The sequence below is a fragment of the Amphibalanus amphitrite genome, unplaced genomic scaffold, assembly GCF_019059575.1.
Source record: "Amphibalanus amphitrite isolate SeventyFive unplaced genomic scaffold, NRLGWU_Aamphi_draft 000078F_arrow, whole genome shotgun sequence".
Taxonomy (NCBI): Eukaryota; Metazoa; Arthropoda; class Thecostraca; order Balanomorpha; family Balanidae; genus Amphibalanus; species Amphibalanus amphitrite.
The window spans coordinates 1190950-1207718 of record NW_024881574.1 but is presented as its reverse complement, the minus strand read 5'-3'; the positions used below and the strand labels follow the sequence as shown (position 1 = coordinate 1207718).

General features: G+C 44.9%; 1 protein-coding gene across 3 annotated transcripts; it reads left to right on the top strand.

Annotated features, from left to right (window-relative positions):
* Nucleotides 1-3468: 3468 nt before the first annotated feature.
* On the top strand, nt 3469-16687 carry LOC122379464. 3 transcript variants are annotated; one of them, XM_043361704.1, is made up of 4 exons: nt 3469-4043; nt 5838-6000; nt 13788-13871; nt 15909-16687. In XM_043361704.1, the coding sequence occupies exons 1-4, from the start codon at nt 3978-3980 to the stop codon at nt 16343-16345; spliced, it is 750 nt and encodes a 249-aa protein (XP_043217639.1). In that variant the 5' UTR covers nt 3469-3977; the 3' UTR covers nt 16346-16687. The 3 variants fall into 3 exon arrangements, with proteins under 3 accessions (XP_043217639.1, XP_043217640.1, XP_043217641.1); XM_043361705.1 differs by having other exon boundaries at nt 3492-3679; XM_043361706.1 differs by having other exon boundaries at nt 3492-4043; nt 5838-5976.
* The last annotated feature ends 82 nt before the right edge of the window (nt 16688-16769 follow it).

Genomic DNA, 16769 nt, shown 5'->3' with positions numbered 1-16769 from the left:
CCAAATCTTGCACTATAAGCACATGAATTTGGAACAAAACGGCACGTGCGTTAATGAATGCGACTTAACCCGGCAGGCGGTGGGCCTACCAGCCACCTTCCGCGCGGTGGGGGGGGGGGGGGGCATTTTTTGCCCCCCCCCCGTATCTCCGAAACTATTGGACGGATCCAGAAAATTCAAACGGCGTTCGATAGCCCTGTCAAATTTGTCGAGCGAAACCAAATTTCATTGACCTCGGGGTCACCGATGACGTCACAGGTCAGGTCAAAGATAAAATGTTTCACCGTTCACGGGGCTTCTAGGGAAAGCGCTATAACACCGAGTAAAACGCATTTTGTCGAAAATCAGCGAGAAGGCGTCAGTTGTCTAGTACATATGTTGCTATTAGAGGTCACTGGTCATACCAGGTCAGGTCACAGGTCAGGTCACCAAAGGTCACCAAGGGTCACCACATGAGCCCAACTTTACTAAGGTTATGCGATGCATGTTTTATGGCCAGTTTTTCATTTCCAACTCACTGGTGTTGGTTATAAGACCATCAGGTAAGGTTTAGGTCACTTTCTGGTGAGGGTCAGGTCAAGGTCAGGTCAAAAAAGGTCAAATTTCAAAGTTGATATTTTTGCATAAAATGGGCATCGATTCGATGCAGCTCCGTCACGGGGAGTCTAATGGTGGTCTTTGTTTTGCGCTACGAGGTCTATAATTGCTAAAAATTGAGTTTGAAAATTTGACGTCATCAATTTTGAACAGTTTTTTCGCTATAACTTGGCCAAAAAAGAGGTATCGATCTCAAATTTGGTATGTAGATAGAAGGCGGTAGGGACTATCACATATATTCCGTTTTTTCGAAATTCAAAAAACTTTTTGGATTTTTTGGCTATTATGTTAAAAAAATCTATTTTTTTATTTTTGGGGGTCAAAATCCGAAAAATTCGAAAAAAACCGAAATAGCAGTTTTGTAGCCCTTTTGATTCCACACCTTTTATGTCTTAAACATTTTTCTGTATCTCTAAAGCTGTAGGCCTGACAGCTCTTCCCGCGAAACCTTTTTTTTTGGTCGAAAATGGCAAAAATGACGTCACTCTGACGTCATTAGCGGCCAGCCTATCATAGCCTTTGGAAAAATTTTTGGTCACCATGTGCGCTAGCTGCTCCCGGGAGGGTACTGAAAGTTTGGTGACGATCGGCGCAGCGGTTCTCGAGATATATTGAAAAAACTGAAGGGGGGGGGGGCAAAAAAATGCCCCCCCCCCCACCGCCTGGAAGGTTAATTTCCGTAGTATCTTTTTTCTGGACACCCTGTATAAGGATATCACCGGGCCCTAAGAAATGAAAACTTGACGAAAGGAAAGCTGATGAGTGCATGACTTCGTGAATCGTGGTCGTAACTCGTAATCGAGTTTCGTAGAAGTTCACCGATTTGTAAATCTTGCTTGCGTTCAAAAGTTCTCTCATTTCTCAATAGCGTCTTGGACGCTGGTCTTGATCACATGTCGCTATTTATTTATCATAGCAGGATAAATCACCAAACGTGTCTTGATACGCTGGTTCGGTTCATTCATTTTCCTTTCAGAGTGTCAAAAACAATCACGTGACTTGGAGGCTCGAGACTTGAAAAATCGAACAATAAATTGTGATGTTCTTGCCGGACAAAGTTGAAACTGTTCCATCTGAATGCCAATAAAATGCAAAATAAAATGCAGGATACCATCAAATTTGAAATATCACTGAAAGATATCAGGTGCATCAGAAGCACCATTTTCTTCTCAGTCTTGTAATATATAATAGATACATCAAAAAGCTTAAAATGTGCCTTAATTTTGCAATGATTCAGTGCAACGTAAAACACGTCTGCCCCGTTCAGCTGCTGATCTAAAACATCAAAAGGATAAAATATAAAAAAGATATCTGTTCGTTTTTGTTTGGTAAGGTCCGGTATCATCAATACAACAACGTAACTGTGACCATATTTGGTGAAATGTAAAAGTTTGCTTTTGCAACGGAAATCCAAACTTTTAGACTTGATCAAAACGTCCAACCAAATCTGGTTGTCATTCTCTATAAATTATACGAGGATGAGCGGAAAGCATTTTAATGAAACATTCTAGGGACACTGGATGGCGTGCTGCGATAAGAGGGATGTGTCCCATTACTGACAGGATGTGCCACTGCAGGTGACAGAAACTGCCCCGTATAGGGGCAGGTTATGTCAGATGAAGCATCAGATGACGCATAAGCGACTCTAGCGTCAAACCCAATTGAGATGCAACCGGAACACCTATGAAGCATTTGAAGCTCTTGCTGTAGTGTAGAAGATATAGGTATCAGAAAAGTATCAAACACCAGCTGTTGAAAGTGCGCGCCAGAGCCAATTTGGTAAAGAGTGGCATTGTATGCCCCACTCTCCCCTGCTACCTGATTGATGTGTAGAATTGATTGTTCTCTAAACTGGTATCAATTCTAAATTTTTATGGGACAATTTCAAAAATTACTTACCATTTAACTACAAAAAAGGTGATTGCGGCCAAGGACTGCGGCCACCATATCATGTCAATGGGGAATAACGTTTTTTTTTTTGTCACTTGTGTGTCTTCAAGTTTCAACTAAACCGTTCTCGAAGCCAGTAGCTACTGGGTGATTCATGTCATGGGTAGAATTTGTTGAGCTTTTTGTCTTGTTTATGCTTTTATGAAATAATTCAATAAAAAACTAAATTTAACACGCCAACGGCTCCCACGCTCATGCGTCATGCTGATGCACGCTATCGTAGTACACGGCGTCGCATATGCTGCTGGCTTCCTGGCCGCGAAGTGTGCGCGCACCGACCCATCCCTCGGTGTGCGCACCACCAACGCCGATGAAGAGGATGTTCCCAGCGACGCACGCTGGGTCACTCTTCTAAGTCGTGGCGGCCTGACTGTGCCCTCCCGTCAGTGGCTCGGGCCTCGGCGTCTTTCGGGAGATGGACGCTCACTTGACGTTCTGCGCGCTGCACCAGGGCTGCAGGGCAAGGGCCGGCCGCGTCGTAACGAAGGCCACCAGGTGGACAACCTGTCGCGTGAGCCTGTCGTCGGCGCACGGTCTTGCCGAACACCAGATTAGCGCGAGTTTTAATGAAAAAAGATACACAAAAAACGTAATTTCCCAATGACATGATATGGCGGCCGCAATTCTTGGCCGCAATCAACTCTTTATGTAGTTTAAATGGTGAGTTATTTTTGACATCGTCCGATAAAATTTAAAATAGATCCCATTTTTAAAGAACAATCAATTCTACACATAATCAGATAGTATCTTTGAGAAAATCTGAGGAGTATAGGTGTGAAAAGAGAAACAAATAAAAATGCACCATTTTCCCATAGACTTCGTATTGGCCCCAAAATCGCTTGGATCCAGAATTTCTGGCGGTGCACTCTCCACAACTGCACGTGCGCTGCGCTCAAAAATTACCATGTGACTAAATTCACTAAATTCAGATGGGATCACCGTCGGTCACCGTTATCTCGCCGCCTTGATCTCGCCGTGCCGTTTCATAAAACCGCAGCGGGGATTGTTTACAACTCCGTAACTAAACACAACTGTGTACTTGCCGTAAATTATCAAGCGTTCTTTGAATTACAATTTCATGTCAATACTTATTTTGTTACGAATGGTTATAAAGCAAACAAGCTACGTAAAGGTAGGAAAAATATTTGTGAAAACATATCGTTTTGGTGATTATATTTATAAGAATAGATTTATCGATGACAGCATACAGCCAGGCAAGCAGAAGTTGTGGCGCGGCGAAGACATAAACAAGGCCAAGGCCAACCAAGGCCAGCCCAGGGCGATAAATACGTATGGATAGGGCCAGCCTATGGATAGAAGCGATTGTTGAGGAGGTCTTCGTTGAGCGACTGGTGTGAGGTAAACTTGAGGTTACTCCAGTTTTTTTTTAAGCTTTTGTATCTTCTTAGAATAAGTTATTAAAGCAAGACATGTCTAGAAGGTTACAGAGAAATGCAAAGCTGCCGATTTTTAGAATGCTTTTGGACAAGAAGGAGGTGAGTGGTTTGGTGTAAGACATTTGCTCATCATTTTGGAGTCTAGGTACTGTAGGTAGGTACAATTTAACAATATCTACCTACGCATAAATATTACAATCATACAAGTCAAACGGCTTTGCTCAGGGATATTGCTTTTTGAGGAAAATAGGGGATAGTGATGACATTGCGATATGGAATCTAGCTTTTGGTGAAGTTAATGATGTTTTCTCAAGTTCTATATTATATATGTTAAATGTCATGCTATTCCTACCTCAAATGGGTACTTTTTCTCTGGTTATTTTGATGGTTTTAACCCGCGCCGGGCCGGTGCTCCGAGACTTTCGCGCCGGGCCGGGGGGGGGGGGGGCTGTCTGAACACTTCTAAATCGGCTCCTGGGTCACGTAGCGACACGCGGTAAGCGGCAATCGAAAGAACGTCCAAAATAAGGACGAAAACACTTCGGTCATTTTTTGGGTCAGGTCAAAGATCAGGTCACCAGAGGTCACCAAAGGTAAAATGTTGACTATTTCAACATTTTGGAAACTGCCGACGGCTATCTCGGGAACCGATAGAGCTACAGCGCCGCTGAATAGCGTATTCGATAGCCCTTTTACAGACCTTTCTGAGTTTTGTTCTCAGATTTGACCTCAGGTCAACGGTTTAGCCTCCAGAGGGCAAAAACTCCAAAAATAGCCGTTTTTACGAAAAGTGGTTTTTCGGCAATAACTTGTGACTCGAAAGAGGCATGACATTACTTTTTCCAGCATCGTGTTCCTCTCGTCGAGACGCGTCGAATGAACTATAATTTGACCTTGAAAGGTCAACTTGAAAATTTGACCTCAGGTCAAGGTATCCTGACCGGAAAAGTCAGGATACCTGACCGATTTGACCTGACCGGAAAAGGTCATGTTGCATATCAGTCGATCCGCAACGTCGAGCCGAACACATCTAAGGTGTTTTCATCGCTCTAGTACGCCTCTATCAGAAGTTATTAGCGAAAAACTGTTAGATTCTGTTCGTGACCTGAGATGACCTCAGGGACATAGCGAGGGGTCACGGTTGCCATTTTCTGGTTCAGTGTGTCAATTTTACCTACATCTCGATGTTTGAGAGTGTCTAGAATAGCGTTCGTGCAAAACAGACGCTTTTCAATTTTCACCCATTGACTTATACCTAATGGAGAGGCCACAAAATTGACCTGACCTTAGGTCACCGATATAAAAATTCCGAGATATATATTTTATAGATAATGTTACCCTCATCAATCGCTGAAAGTTTCAAGGCAATCGTTCAGTCGGTGAGGTCACTTGGCGTGACCTGGTGACCTGACCTAAGGCGACCTGGGTCTGAAATTTTCACAAAATGTGCGGAAAAGATGCACGAACAGGTATGTCAAAAAGCGCCGCCGTTTTTGAGATATCTGCGAAAAACCGCAAGGGGGGTGTTCAAACACACCCCCCCCGGCCCGGCGCGGGTTAAGTTCAATGACCCATGTTGTAAGATTATTGAGGGCTCTGCCATGATTTGAAGGTAGATGCTGTTAGCCTCAATACCATGTTACAATGCTCATTGGTTGTTTGATGTGCGGTAATACAATACCATTTGCCTTCTGTACGCCATCAACCTTATCATTTAAATTAATTGATTAGCTACAGTTGGCGTTGGATGGGTGTTTAATGAATTTTCAATCTATTTTGGTTTCACTTTTCTACGAAGTGATGGACCTAATACAAAGTGGCTTAGCTTCAAGCACATCATATAGCACATCATACATCATACACCTAATATCACATTTCACATTCTTTCAACAGGTCCTTAGTGGGAGACTTCAGGGGGCGACCGCAAAGCAAGAGAGGGCCGCAGCATGGAGGGAGGTGCTGCAGCTGGCCAAATCGCTAGGGTTCGCGGACGATGCAACCTCTGCTCGCAGTTTCAAAAAGGCATTTGTTGGTAATGTCGTCCGTGCCAGCAGAGGTAGGCATAGGCGATATTTTGCCACATGTTGATTGGCTTTGTTTTCACTATTAGCAATATTTATTTGCTAGGAGGGCCTGGACCGGTGCTTTATGTTTATGTTTTAATGTCTAATCTAAGTTTGTTCGTTATTTACATTGGCTACATTTTATGAAATGATTAAAATCTTACTTGTATGTATTGGTTATCTGTGTTCTTTCAAGCATTGTAAGTTATTTTTATACCTTCTCTTACATCGTTATTTGAAAATATATAAGCATGACCTTTCCTCTATATTGAATAAAAAAGTGCCGAAAATGTACTTTATTGATAGAAAATATGTGATATTTCGGCCACTGGCCTTTGTCGAACATATATAATCAAGATAAACAATAGTTTCGTTTCGCCGCATCGCGTTCCAACTGCCTCTACAAAATTACGTACTTCAGTTCGTGACAAAATCGATATCGTACCACTGTAACAAAGTATTATAATTCTGTTGAAAGGTGACAACTCTATCTATGAGTACACAGGTTTAGATACACCTACCGGCCAATAACAATACCTATAATCAGGTTTAGATACCTTCATAAAGCTAGAAAATCATGACAAAGGCCTTAGACCGAAAGAAAGTAAGGACAGTTTAAGACGAAATTGTCCTAACATCTGTGAAGACCGCGTGTGGAAGGTGAGTCTATACAAATCAAATGAAAACAAGCACATCAATAAACAATCCAAATAACTCGCACATATCTCAAAGCAGTACGCACAACACATATACACACATGTACAATGTGCATACATATAATTTCACAGGATAGGCCATGACGAGTCGTTACTGTTTAGATGTGGGCGGTGGTTCCTGATCATCAAAGACTCGGCTATTTTTCGATCCGGGTGGTCCTTAGACCTGTACATGACTTTCACAGTGAGAGGTACTTTGCCATCTACTGAAATATTACAGTGGGAGGCCTGGAAATGCTCTCCCATGGGAGTTTTATTCAATATCGAGGAAAGGTCATGCTTATATATTTTCAAATAACTATTACAATGTTCCTCGCACAAGCACTTAACTCCTTCTCTTACATCAGTTATTTTAATTGCTTTATTTTTGCTTTCTTTTCATATGGCTCAATTGCTATTCAAATATTAGCAAACAGTTGCGTTGTGCTAAGCCTCTTTATTCTCCCTATGCTACATTTATTATAATTTTGTATTTGTATTTTGCAGTGCTAAACCAGGCATTATTTGATAAGCACTTGTTTAGTTCAGTTTTTTTTATATATTGAAATATCTGTTGTTTGGTATTATTAGACTAATTCTAATGACAACAAATCCTGATATGTGGTGGAACTACTGGGGCATTCCACGATAGATCGTACCAGGCCCGTCACCCTCATCCCTCAGATTTGAATGAAAATTGGTACTAGGGGTAATCATAGGCTCCAAAAACACCTGCCAAAATATCAGACTTCTCAGATGAAAACTTTTTGAGTTATATTGCATAATATTTTCTAAACTTCACATTGTAAGGGTGAGTTTGATGAGCTATAACTCAAAAACGAGCTAAGCAAGCAACAAACGGTAAACAGCTTTGAACTGACGATGAATCAAAGATTAATACAGCTTTTTTAAAATTGGAAAGAAAAGCTTTACATATTGAAAAAAGTCGTAATATTTTTTAAAATTGTCTATAATGGCCCTTGGGACCAAAATTTTTGCCATTTTTATTTCTTCAAAATAAACTTCAGGTCATTTAAAATTGACATGCAAAAAATTAGAAAGGTGTTCTTTCTATAAGTTCCTCATTTTAATGCATACAAAATGGGTTTCCGGGGGGTCGGTACGACCCCAGCTCGCCGTTTCGCCTCTAATGGAGCTAGAACCTTGCGGAAAAAACGAGCATGTGCGCCGTTACAAGATGCATCGAATGATACCACATTTTAAGGTCTCGGGTTCATTGGTGAACCCTGAGGTCATTTCAAGTGACCCAAATTACGGGTCCGGTTTTTGGTAGATAACTTCGCAACAAATGGTCGCAGAGCCGCGATTTTAGCATCTTTGTGTTTGCCTAGCTCCGGCGCGTCGAATGGTATACTGTTTGTTCTGGTGAGGTCAGCATAAGTCGCTGACCTCGGGTCAGCACACTGCCGTGTATTTGGCTCCGCTCCCCGACCGGGCGGCCCAGCCGGCAGCCAGCCCCCGGGCATCACGTGACCGCCCGAGTCCGCGGCAAAGCCAACCAGCGCGGCGCTAGACAAACAGCGCCGCCACAGAGATGGTTAACAGTCGGGTCAGGCCACGAATCTGGGTGAATGAGATCATGTTGCACATCATTCGATTCGCAAGGTCTTCCCGAGTCCATTGGTAGCTTTCCCGTCTCTCTAGTTCAATTTGATCGAGAGTTATTGACGAAAAACTCTTATGACCCTAGTGACGTACGAATGACGTCACGCAAGGTCAACAATGCAAAAGTCAGGCACAAATGACTTCAATTGAACTTTCAGTAACCAGTGATGTCACTAGGCAGCTTTACCACGCCATTTGTAGGCTCTCTTCCCGAAATTACAATTTGAGACCATTACGGTAACGCAAAATAAGTACATTCAGAGAAAGAACACCTTCCTAATTTTTTGCACACTACTTAAAAATGATCCAAAAATGTTTTTAAGAAAATAAAAATTCAAAAAAATTTGGTCCCAAAGGCATAAAAATGAAAATAAAAGGAAGCTCGATGTGTTATATATCAAAAATATTTTACATTTCAAAATTTCAAAAATGCATATTATTCTTTGTTTCAATGCAAGTTCAATGCCGTATAGCATTTGGCATTTGGATTATCCGTCTTAGAGTTACAGCCCGCCAAACTTGGCGCTGCAACGCAAGATCCAAAACATGTTATACACTATAACTCAAAAACTACTCATCTGATAAGCCTGAAATTGTCACAGGAGGATTCAGAGCCCCTGATTACCCCTTAGACCAATTATCCTTAAAATCCGAGAGATGAGGGTGTCAAATTGGAAAAAAGTGGTACGATCTATCGTGGAATGCCCCTACTATCATGGGCTTATTATTTCGTCAACATTTTACCAATTAGGTACGATGTCGTTAAGCTACTAAGGGGCCGGGTACTTTGCATGAGTGGATTGCGCTCTCCCATCCACATGTATTGCATTGCTATTTGTATTGCATTAGTGATGAAATGACAGAATATGCGATATGCATCTTGAATGGTTGTTGAATGTTGAATGTCTTCTAGTTATCTGCATATTTCCTTACCGTTCACCTTGACCTTAACCCGCGCATGACTGGGGGGGGGGGCTCTACAGAGCTTCCCTCCGGTTTTTGGCAATATCTTTCAAATCATTTGACGCATCGACACGAAACTTGCGGTACACTCGGGGGCAGATTGATGTTCTACAACTCTTTATCCACCGGGTTCCTATGGCTCAGCATTGGCAGCAGCCGCCTGGTACCGGTAGACTGTGCCGCTTCACTTACTTGTCAAGCGGCACAGCCTACCCACCCGTATGACACCGGTCTGGGTCGGTGGCTGGAAGGTGATGTGGGCCGCCTGTGACGTCAGCGCAGCGGTGAGGGCCGAGCCCGGAGGCTTGGCTCGGGTCGGCGCGGCGCGGCGGCTGGCGAGGGCTGGGGAGTGAGGTGGGGTGGGAGCATGGACATCGCGCAGCTGAGCGAGTGTAGTTAACTTTCGCGTCTCAAGACGCCAATTATTCTACCTAACAATTGTGCTAAAGCAGTTGTTAAAATGTCCTATCCCCAAGACAGCGCCTATCATCATACTTGCAATGCACATTACGACACACTTAAGCGTGGCAATGGGACAGCCGATAGAACTTGTCACTCGTGCATCGAGGTGGGGTGTCACTCGTGCATCGATATTTTGTATAACCTATTAGTATTAAGGCCTTGATTGAGCAAATTGGTGTCTATTGTTTCGCACGGCAATCGTCCAGAGACGTGGGAACTGGGGGGTTATGAGTAGTGCCGCAGCCAACGCCCCAATTTAAAGCGATTATTACTGTTGCTCTAACATGTGGTCGCAGCCCCCAATAGCAAACCGTTCCAACTAGGAGCCAAAAAGTCGGTCACTCAGGGGGGTTCGAACCGGGTTTCTCCCACCGGCCAATTCACGACACGAGCATTTATCCACTGAGCTACCGAGAATGGTCCTGGTCCGCACAAAACAAAATGACATTCACCCGCTGACCGCCAATGACAGTATTGTGACATTTGATCGCGTTTAACCGCGGCGGGTGGTCGCTGCTTTCGGCAGTTCAGTGGATACACGCTAGCGTCGTAGGGTGACCGGTTGGAGAAACCCGGTTCGAACCGTCCCAGGTGCGCGACTTATTTGTTCCTAGATGGAACGGTTTGCTATTGGTGGCTGCGACCACACATTAGAGGAACAGTAAGAGTTTTAAAGTTGGGACGCCGCGCTATCCAAAAACCCCAGTTCCCACGTCTCTGAACGATTGCTGTGCGAAATACTTGACACCAATGAGCTCAATCAAGGCCTTAATACTTATCTGTTAAAAACAATGTAGCTCCGCAACTCGATGCACGCGTGATATAAATTCTATCGGATGTCCCAATGCCACGTTTAAGTGTGTCGTAATGTGCATGGCAAGTATGATGATAGGCGCTGTCTTGGGGATAGGACATTTTAACAACTGCTTTAGCACAATTGTTAGGTAGAATAATTGGCGCCTTGAGACGCGAGAGTTAACTACACTCGCTCAGCCGCGCGATGGTCCGTGCTCCCACCCCACCTCACTCCCCAGCCCTCGCCAGCCGCCACGCCGCGCCGACCCGAGCCATGCCTCCGGGCTCGGCCCTCACCGCTGCGCTGACGTCACAGGCGGCCCACATCGCCTTCCAGCCACCGACCCAGACCGGTGGCATACGGTGTGGGTAGGCTGTGCCGCTTGACAAGTAAGTGAAGCGGCACAGTCTACCGGTACCAGGCGGCTGCTGCCAATGCTGAGCCATAGGAACCCGGTGGATAAAGAGTTGTAGAACATCAATCTGCCCCCGAGTGTACCTTCAGCGGCATCAATTGGACACCTTATGTCTAAAGTCTAATTTTCCAGCTACCTTACGTCGGCTGAAAATGACGTCAGAGTGACGTCATGTCGGCCGATTTTTGTGCAAAACATTGGCCTACGGCAATGGCTCTCAAGAGCTCAATTTTAAGCTACATCTAATTTCTTTGCATGAGTGGACTTAAAGGGACTATCCCACCTTCTAAAATGTTGTTAAAACCAGTTAAATTGTGCCCGACTTTATAGATTGGATGACCATGAACACGGTTCTGGCATTTATTTTTCATTAACCCTATTAGTGGCAGGGGGGGGGGTTGTTTTTATCCACCCCTCAGGTTTTTCGGGAATATCTCCGAAACCGCTGAAGCTACGATGCTGAAATTTTCTGACTTTTCCTAAAACAAAATTGGGCACATTCCCTGAAAATTTCAAGTTCATAACTTTACCAGGGGCGGCTCCAGAGCACTGGGAATTGGGGGGTCCTATTCGTGAAGCGAGTCATTTGGGCGAAGATCACGACGCTGCACCAGTTTTACGAACAGTGAATGAAAGGTATCATGTGATAACATATACAGTTATCGTGCATCCTCTTTTGACACGTTTTTGCTATAATAGGCGGATCCAGGCGTCCAAAAAGGGGGGTTATGTTTTACCTCCCAACATAGGTGCCCTGACACCGCCTATGCATGACCAATACAATTGTAGTCGTTCTCTCATAAGAAAATTGTAACATAACAAGACCATTACCACCCTTTTTAGAAACAGTACTAACAAAAACCTTATTTACTATACTTTTTGTGTACCCCCAATCTCAATGATCTGTATTCTGTATCCGCCTATGATTTTTGAAAATGCATATTTTTAGGATCCATGTGAATTCCTGGTTCATTCTCTATCGATCGGCAAAAGTTGCGTTAAGATTGGTTCAGAAACCTGGCCGTGATAAACAGTCTAAAATGTATCTGCAATTTGCCCGTTTTTACCCCCCTCTACCCCCCCCCCCCTATTGACATTTTTTAATTTTTATTTTTTTAGAAATGAAGATCACGTTGAGCGAAATCGAATGCCGTTTGAATTTTGAAAATCGGCCCGTTAGATCTCGAGATATCAAGGGGGGGTCGTAAACAGCCCCCCCTGCCACTAATAGGGGGTAGCCAGGAGCCTGCCACTAATAGGGTTAAACATCTTAGGCTTCCCATATTCCAAACACAAACTTTCAAATATGTGACGTCACAGCCCAAAATTACCTCCTTTCCAAGGCCACATTACTGTCATAAAGCTGATTCTTTTTACTCTGTAGGCACCACAACAAAGTTCAGACCAAGTTTTAAGCGATTTTTCAACGAACAAACCCATTTAAATCAGAATGACTAAACGAGGTGACGTCACACTAACGGTCGCTCCATGTTGAAGCTAGAGCCTTGTACAAGGCCCATTTTCAAATGAAGGGAACGAATTTCTTCAACACCAAGAGGCCGCGGGGGTTGCAACCTAGATAGATAGTGGTTTCTGAACCTCGCCGCAAACTTGGCTATCTCAACTCAAACCCCATGTTAAAGGTGGGATAGTCCCTTTAAAATAAATGTGGCTATCAAACCGTTCTCTCGAATTTTCACAACTTTGAAAATTTCGAAAAGCATACGTGTAAAATTACAACAAAAAAAAAAAACATTTTTCTTTCATTATTTAAACTTTTTGACCTTTCGAAAAACCAGGAATATATGTAATAGACCACCAACCGATGACCTACTCTAGAAGGTTTTAGCCCAAAATCGTTCAAAAATGGCCAAGTTATACGCATTATAAAATTTACAATTATACATTTTTCAAATCCATTTTTCAGTGCGTTTTTGACATCGTACAACAATATATTTTTGATCTGAAAGTGACCTGACCTCAGGCACATTCAGCTGAAAATGACCTCAAATTGCACAGACGACACTGCTTTCGAAATATTTGAGTAAAATGGACCATAAAACATGCGTCACGCGACCGATGCCTGATATAAGAGCCTGATTTGCCATGTTGGCCGGCGGCCAGAGCCTCAATTGTGAATAAGCGAAAATGTTGATAATTTTTACTTTGACCTGACCTGTGACGTCATCGGTGACTTCGAGGTCAATGAAATTAGGTTTCGCGCGATAGTGTTTCCAGGGCTATTAGCCGCCTCTCGAATTTTGACAATCAGCCCAGTAGTTTCGGATATAGGTAGGAGGGAGGGGGGGGGGGGGGGCTCTGTAGATAAATACCCCTGCAATGTAGCTCTGGAAAATACCCCACTCATGCGCGGGTTAATGAACTGGTACCCGTATCAAGGTAGTGTATTTTTTCTTGTTGCTATTAGTGACAAATATGATTCATATGTTCACAGAGTTTGATGATCTTGGGAATGCTTGTTTTCTTACCAAATTCATTCAAATTGCAGCTGCAAAATCTGATTTTGAGGCGTATTTTTCCTTATAGGCAATCATGCATTACCTTTATTTGGTAATCGGGAACGCATCTGATTGGCTTGTCTGACATATTGGATTGTCGACATTCGTATCAGCTTGAAAGCCTTTTGAGAAAGATTTGTTATAAGCAGACGCAATAAGATTTGCAGTTAGTCGCTACGGCTTTAGTGTTTCCTGCTCCTTGTTCATCAATTGCTGAAATGATACATGTTACCAAATGGCTCAAAGATAGCTCGCGCAGTTAGGCTGCTGGAGCACTTTGCTGAAATAGCCATTTCTATTCTAGCCGCTCGCGACAAATGCCGTCGAACCGACGTCAGCGGTGGCAGGCACCTAGACGAGCTGGATGAGCTGGCCCTAGCCTTCCACGGTGAGTTGAATTGCCCAACTAAAACAAATTCGGCACTCACTGTCAAGGTACAAATCGCAATAGTCCTTGGTGGTTATAGGTGGTGGAAGATCAAACAGACTCCCCCCCCCCTTCGGGCTTTCGCGAATATCTCGCGAAAAAAAAAACAGCCGATCACTACGAAACTTACAGTACCCTCGAGCTGATCAGTGTTACATCTACCGTAAGGTGGGGCTATTTGAGACAGTAAGGCTATTTGAGACAGTATTTAAAATTGCTATAAAACCAGTATAGCGCCTTTTGGGGCGACTAACGGAGCGAGCGAGAGGGTGAGCCTTGCACGTGCGAAATTTCGAGAGGGTATCTCCAACTGACTTGTGCACGGCACCCTACTAACCGGTCTCTAGCGATGTGCCAAATTTGAGCACAATCGGCCCAGCCGTTCTTGAGATCTGGAAGCGGCACCTTGCACGTGCGCACGTGCAGAATGGGTCCCAACCGACTTGTGCACGGCACCCTACTAACTGGTCCCTAGCCGTGTACCAAATTTGAGCGCCATCGCTCCAGCCGTTCTCGAGATCTGGAAACGACCCCTGCACGTGCGCACGTGCAGCAGCACCCCAACTCTGGCACATGGATATGCAGTGCCTAGTGGGTGCCTACCTACATGCCAACTTTCAGCACAATCGGCCAAGTAGTTACCGAGATATTGCAACAATTACAAAACTGACACCTCTTCGTTTTGCGCGTGGCACGTGCATAAGGGGTCACCCACATGCATCGGGAATAGTCCAATACTTGGTAGAAGGAATGAAGCTACCCTACAAAAATTACCGCGTGTAAATCGGTCAAGTGGTTGCTGAGATATAAGCCTCGCAAAAGCGTCCGCACGGCCGACCGGCCGGCCGCTCATACTCAGAAATTTCCGTTAATCTAAGGAAAGACTACGCTCGCTTCGCTCGCTCCGTAATAACCAGTATAACGCCTTATGGGGCGACTAACGGAGCGAGCGAGAGGGTGGGCCTTGCACGTGCGAAATTGCGAGGGGGTACCTCCAACTGACTTGTGTACGGCACCCTACTAACCGGTCTCTAGCGATTTGCCAAATTTGAGCACAATCGGCCCAGCCGTTCTCGAGATCTGGGAGCGGCACCCTGCACGTGCGCACGTGCAAAATGGGTCCCGACTGGCTTTTGCACGGCACCCTACTAACCGGTCCCTAACTGTGTACCAAATTTGAGCGCAATCGGTCCAGCCGTTCTCGAGATCTGGAAACGACCCCTGCACGTGCGCACGTGCAGCAGCACCCCAACTCTGGCACATGGATATGCAGTGCCTAGTGGGTGCCTACCTACATGCCAACTTTCAGCGCAATCGGCCAAGTAGTTACCGAAATATTGCAACAATTGCAAAACTGACACCTCTTCGTTTTGCACGTGGCACGTGCATAAGGGGTCACTCACATGCATCGGGAATAGTCCAATACTTGGTAGAAGGAATGAAGCTACCCTATAAAAATTACCGCGTGTAAATCGGTCAAGTGGTTGCTGAGATATAAGCCTCGCAAAAGCGTCCGCACGGCCGGCCGGCCGGCCGGCCGGCCGCTCATACTCAGAAATTTCCGTTATTCTACGTAAGACTCCGCTCGCTTCGCTCGCTCCGTAAAAACCACTTAAAATTTATGCTTAATTTTTTGCTCAGGCGATTTACTGCCCGATTCCACACCTCCCCGAACAAAAATATCACACCAAAATCAAACGATCTTCATTTTGAAGCGATTTTAAATACTGTCTTAAATAGCCCCACTGTCTCAAATAGCCCCACTTTACGGTACCCTAAAACTCGCATGATCCTGACCCAAATCACCGGCTTCCTTTCGTAACGGGCATACACTCATCATGATCCGCGAAGCTGTGGCTCGAACGACAGGGATCCAACGGACACCCTTCCTATACGTGATGCTGCCAAACGCCAATACGAGTGAGGCCTAAGCGTGATTCAAAAGGTGCGAAAATACAGCAGAGTATTGTTATGGCTTTTAATTGTGTTTTCTCACAGGATCTGAGGCGGACAATGCGGTCAAACCCGGCGCTGTGTCATCGCTGGGGCCTAGCCCCAGCCAGGAACCAGCAGCACCAGCAGCAGAGCCAGAGAGCCACGAGCTCTACCCGGTGATTGATTGTGAAGACGGTGGGGTGGAAAGCCAGGGTACTGGTGTGGAGGGAGAGAGGGTCATTGGGGAGGAAGAGAGGGTCATTGAGGAGGTCGACGTGGGGACAGGCCACGGGCGCGGGGCGCCGGAGAGGCAGCCAACGGCATCGGGGAGTCGGGAAGAGGCGCGGGCTGCGTTTGAGGAGCTGATGTCGCGGGACGAGTCCGAGTTGTTGGACCATGAACGCCCCAAGGTAAAAGCCATCTTGCAAAACATGCTTCTTCGCGAGCTTCTTGTGAAGGTCCAGCGCGACGATACCTTTTCGTTCCTGCTAACTCAGTAGAGCTGACCCCGTAATGAGGGTCCAGCGCGACGACACCTTTCCGTTTCTGCTAACTCAGTAGAGCTGACCCCATAATGAGGGTCCAGCGCGACGACACCTTTCCGTTCCTGCTAACTCAGTAGAGCTGACCCCGTAAGGCGTACGTGAATGGTGGAGTAGGTGCGCAATGTTTGTTGCTTGAGTAAATGAGACGCGTTCAAATGTTGGTGTTAAGCCATGTTGTGGAAATACGTGTGCCAATCGTTAACAGGTTAGCTTCTTTTTTACTCTTTGTCTTGTTTTCAGAGTGTTAAATAAATAAACATGCTTTTTACCAACGCGAATACATAACCTCCCTGCCAACATTGTATTAATAAGTAAGAGGTCGTCATCAGTGTTTCGGAATTACCGTCATTTCTGCGACATCGAGCTATATAGACGCCAA

What these genes read in the sequence shown, in the direction of transcription:
- LOC122379464 (XM_043361704.1), top strand. Translation starts at nt 3,978, where the DNA reads ATGTCTAGAAGGTTACAGAGAAATGCAAAGCTGCCGATTTTTAGAATG. An exon ending in TGCTTTTGGACAAGAAGGAG is followed by an intron (nt 4,044 to 5,837) that starts GTGAGTGGTTTG and finishes TTCTTTCAACAG; the next exon opens with GTCCTTAGTGGGAGACTTCA. An exon ending in TGTCGTCCGTGCCAGCAGAG is followed by an intron (nt 6,001 to 13,787) that starts GTAGGCATAGGC and finishes TTTCTATTCTAG; the next exon opens with CCGCTCGCGACAAATGCCGT.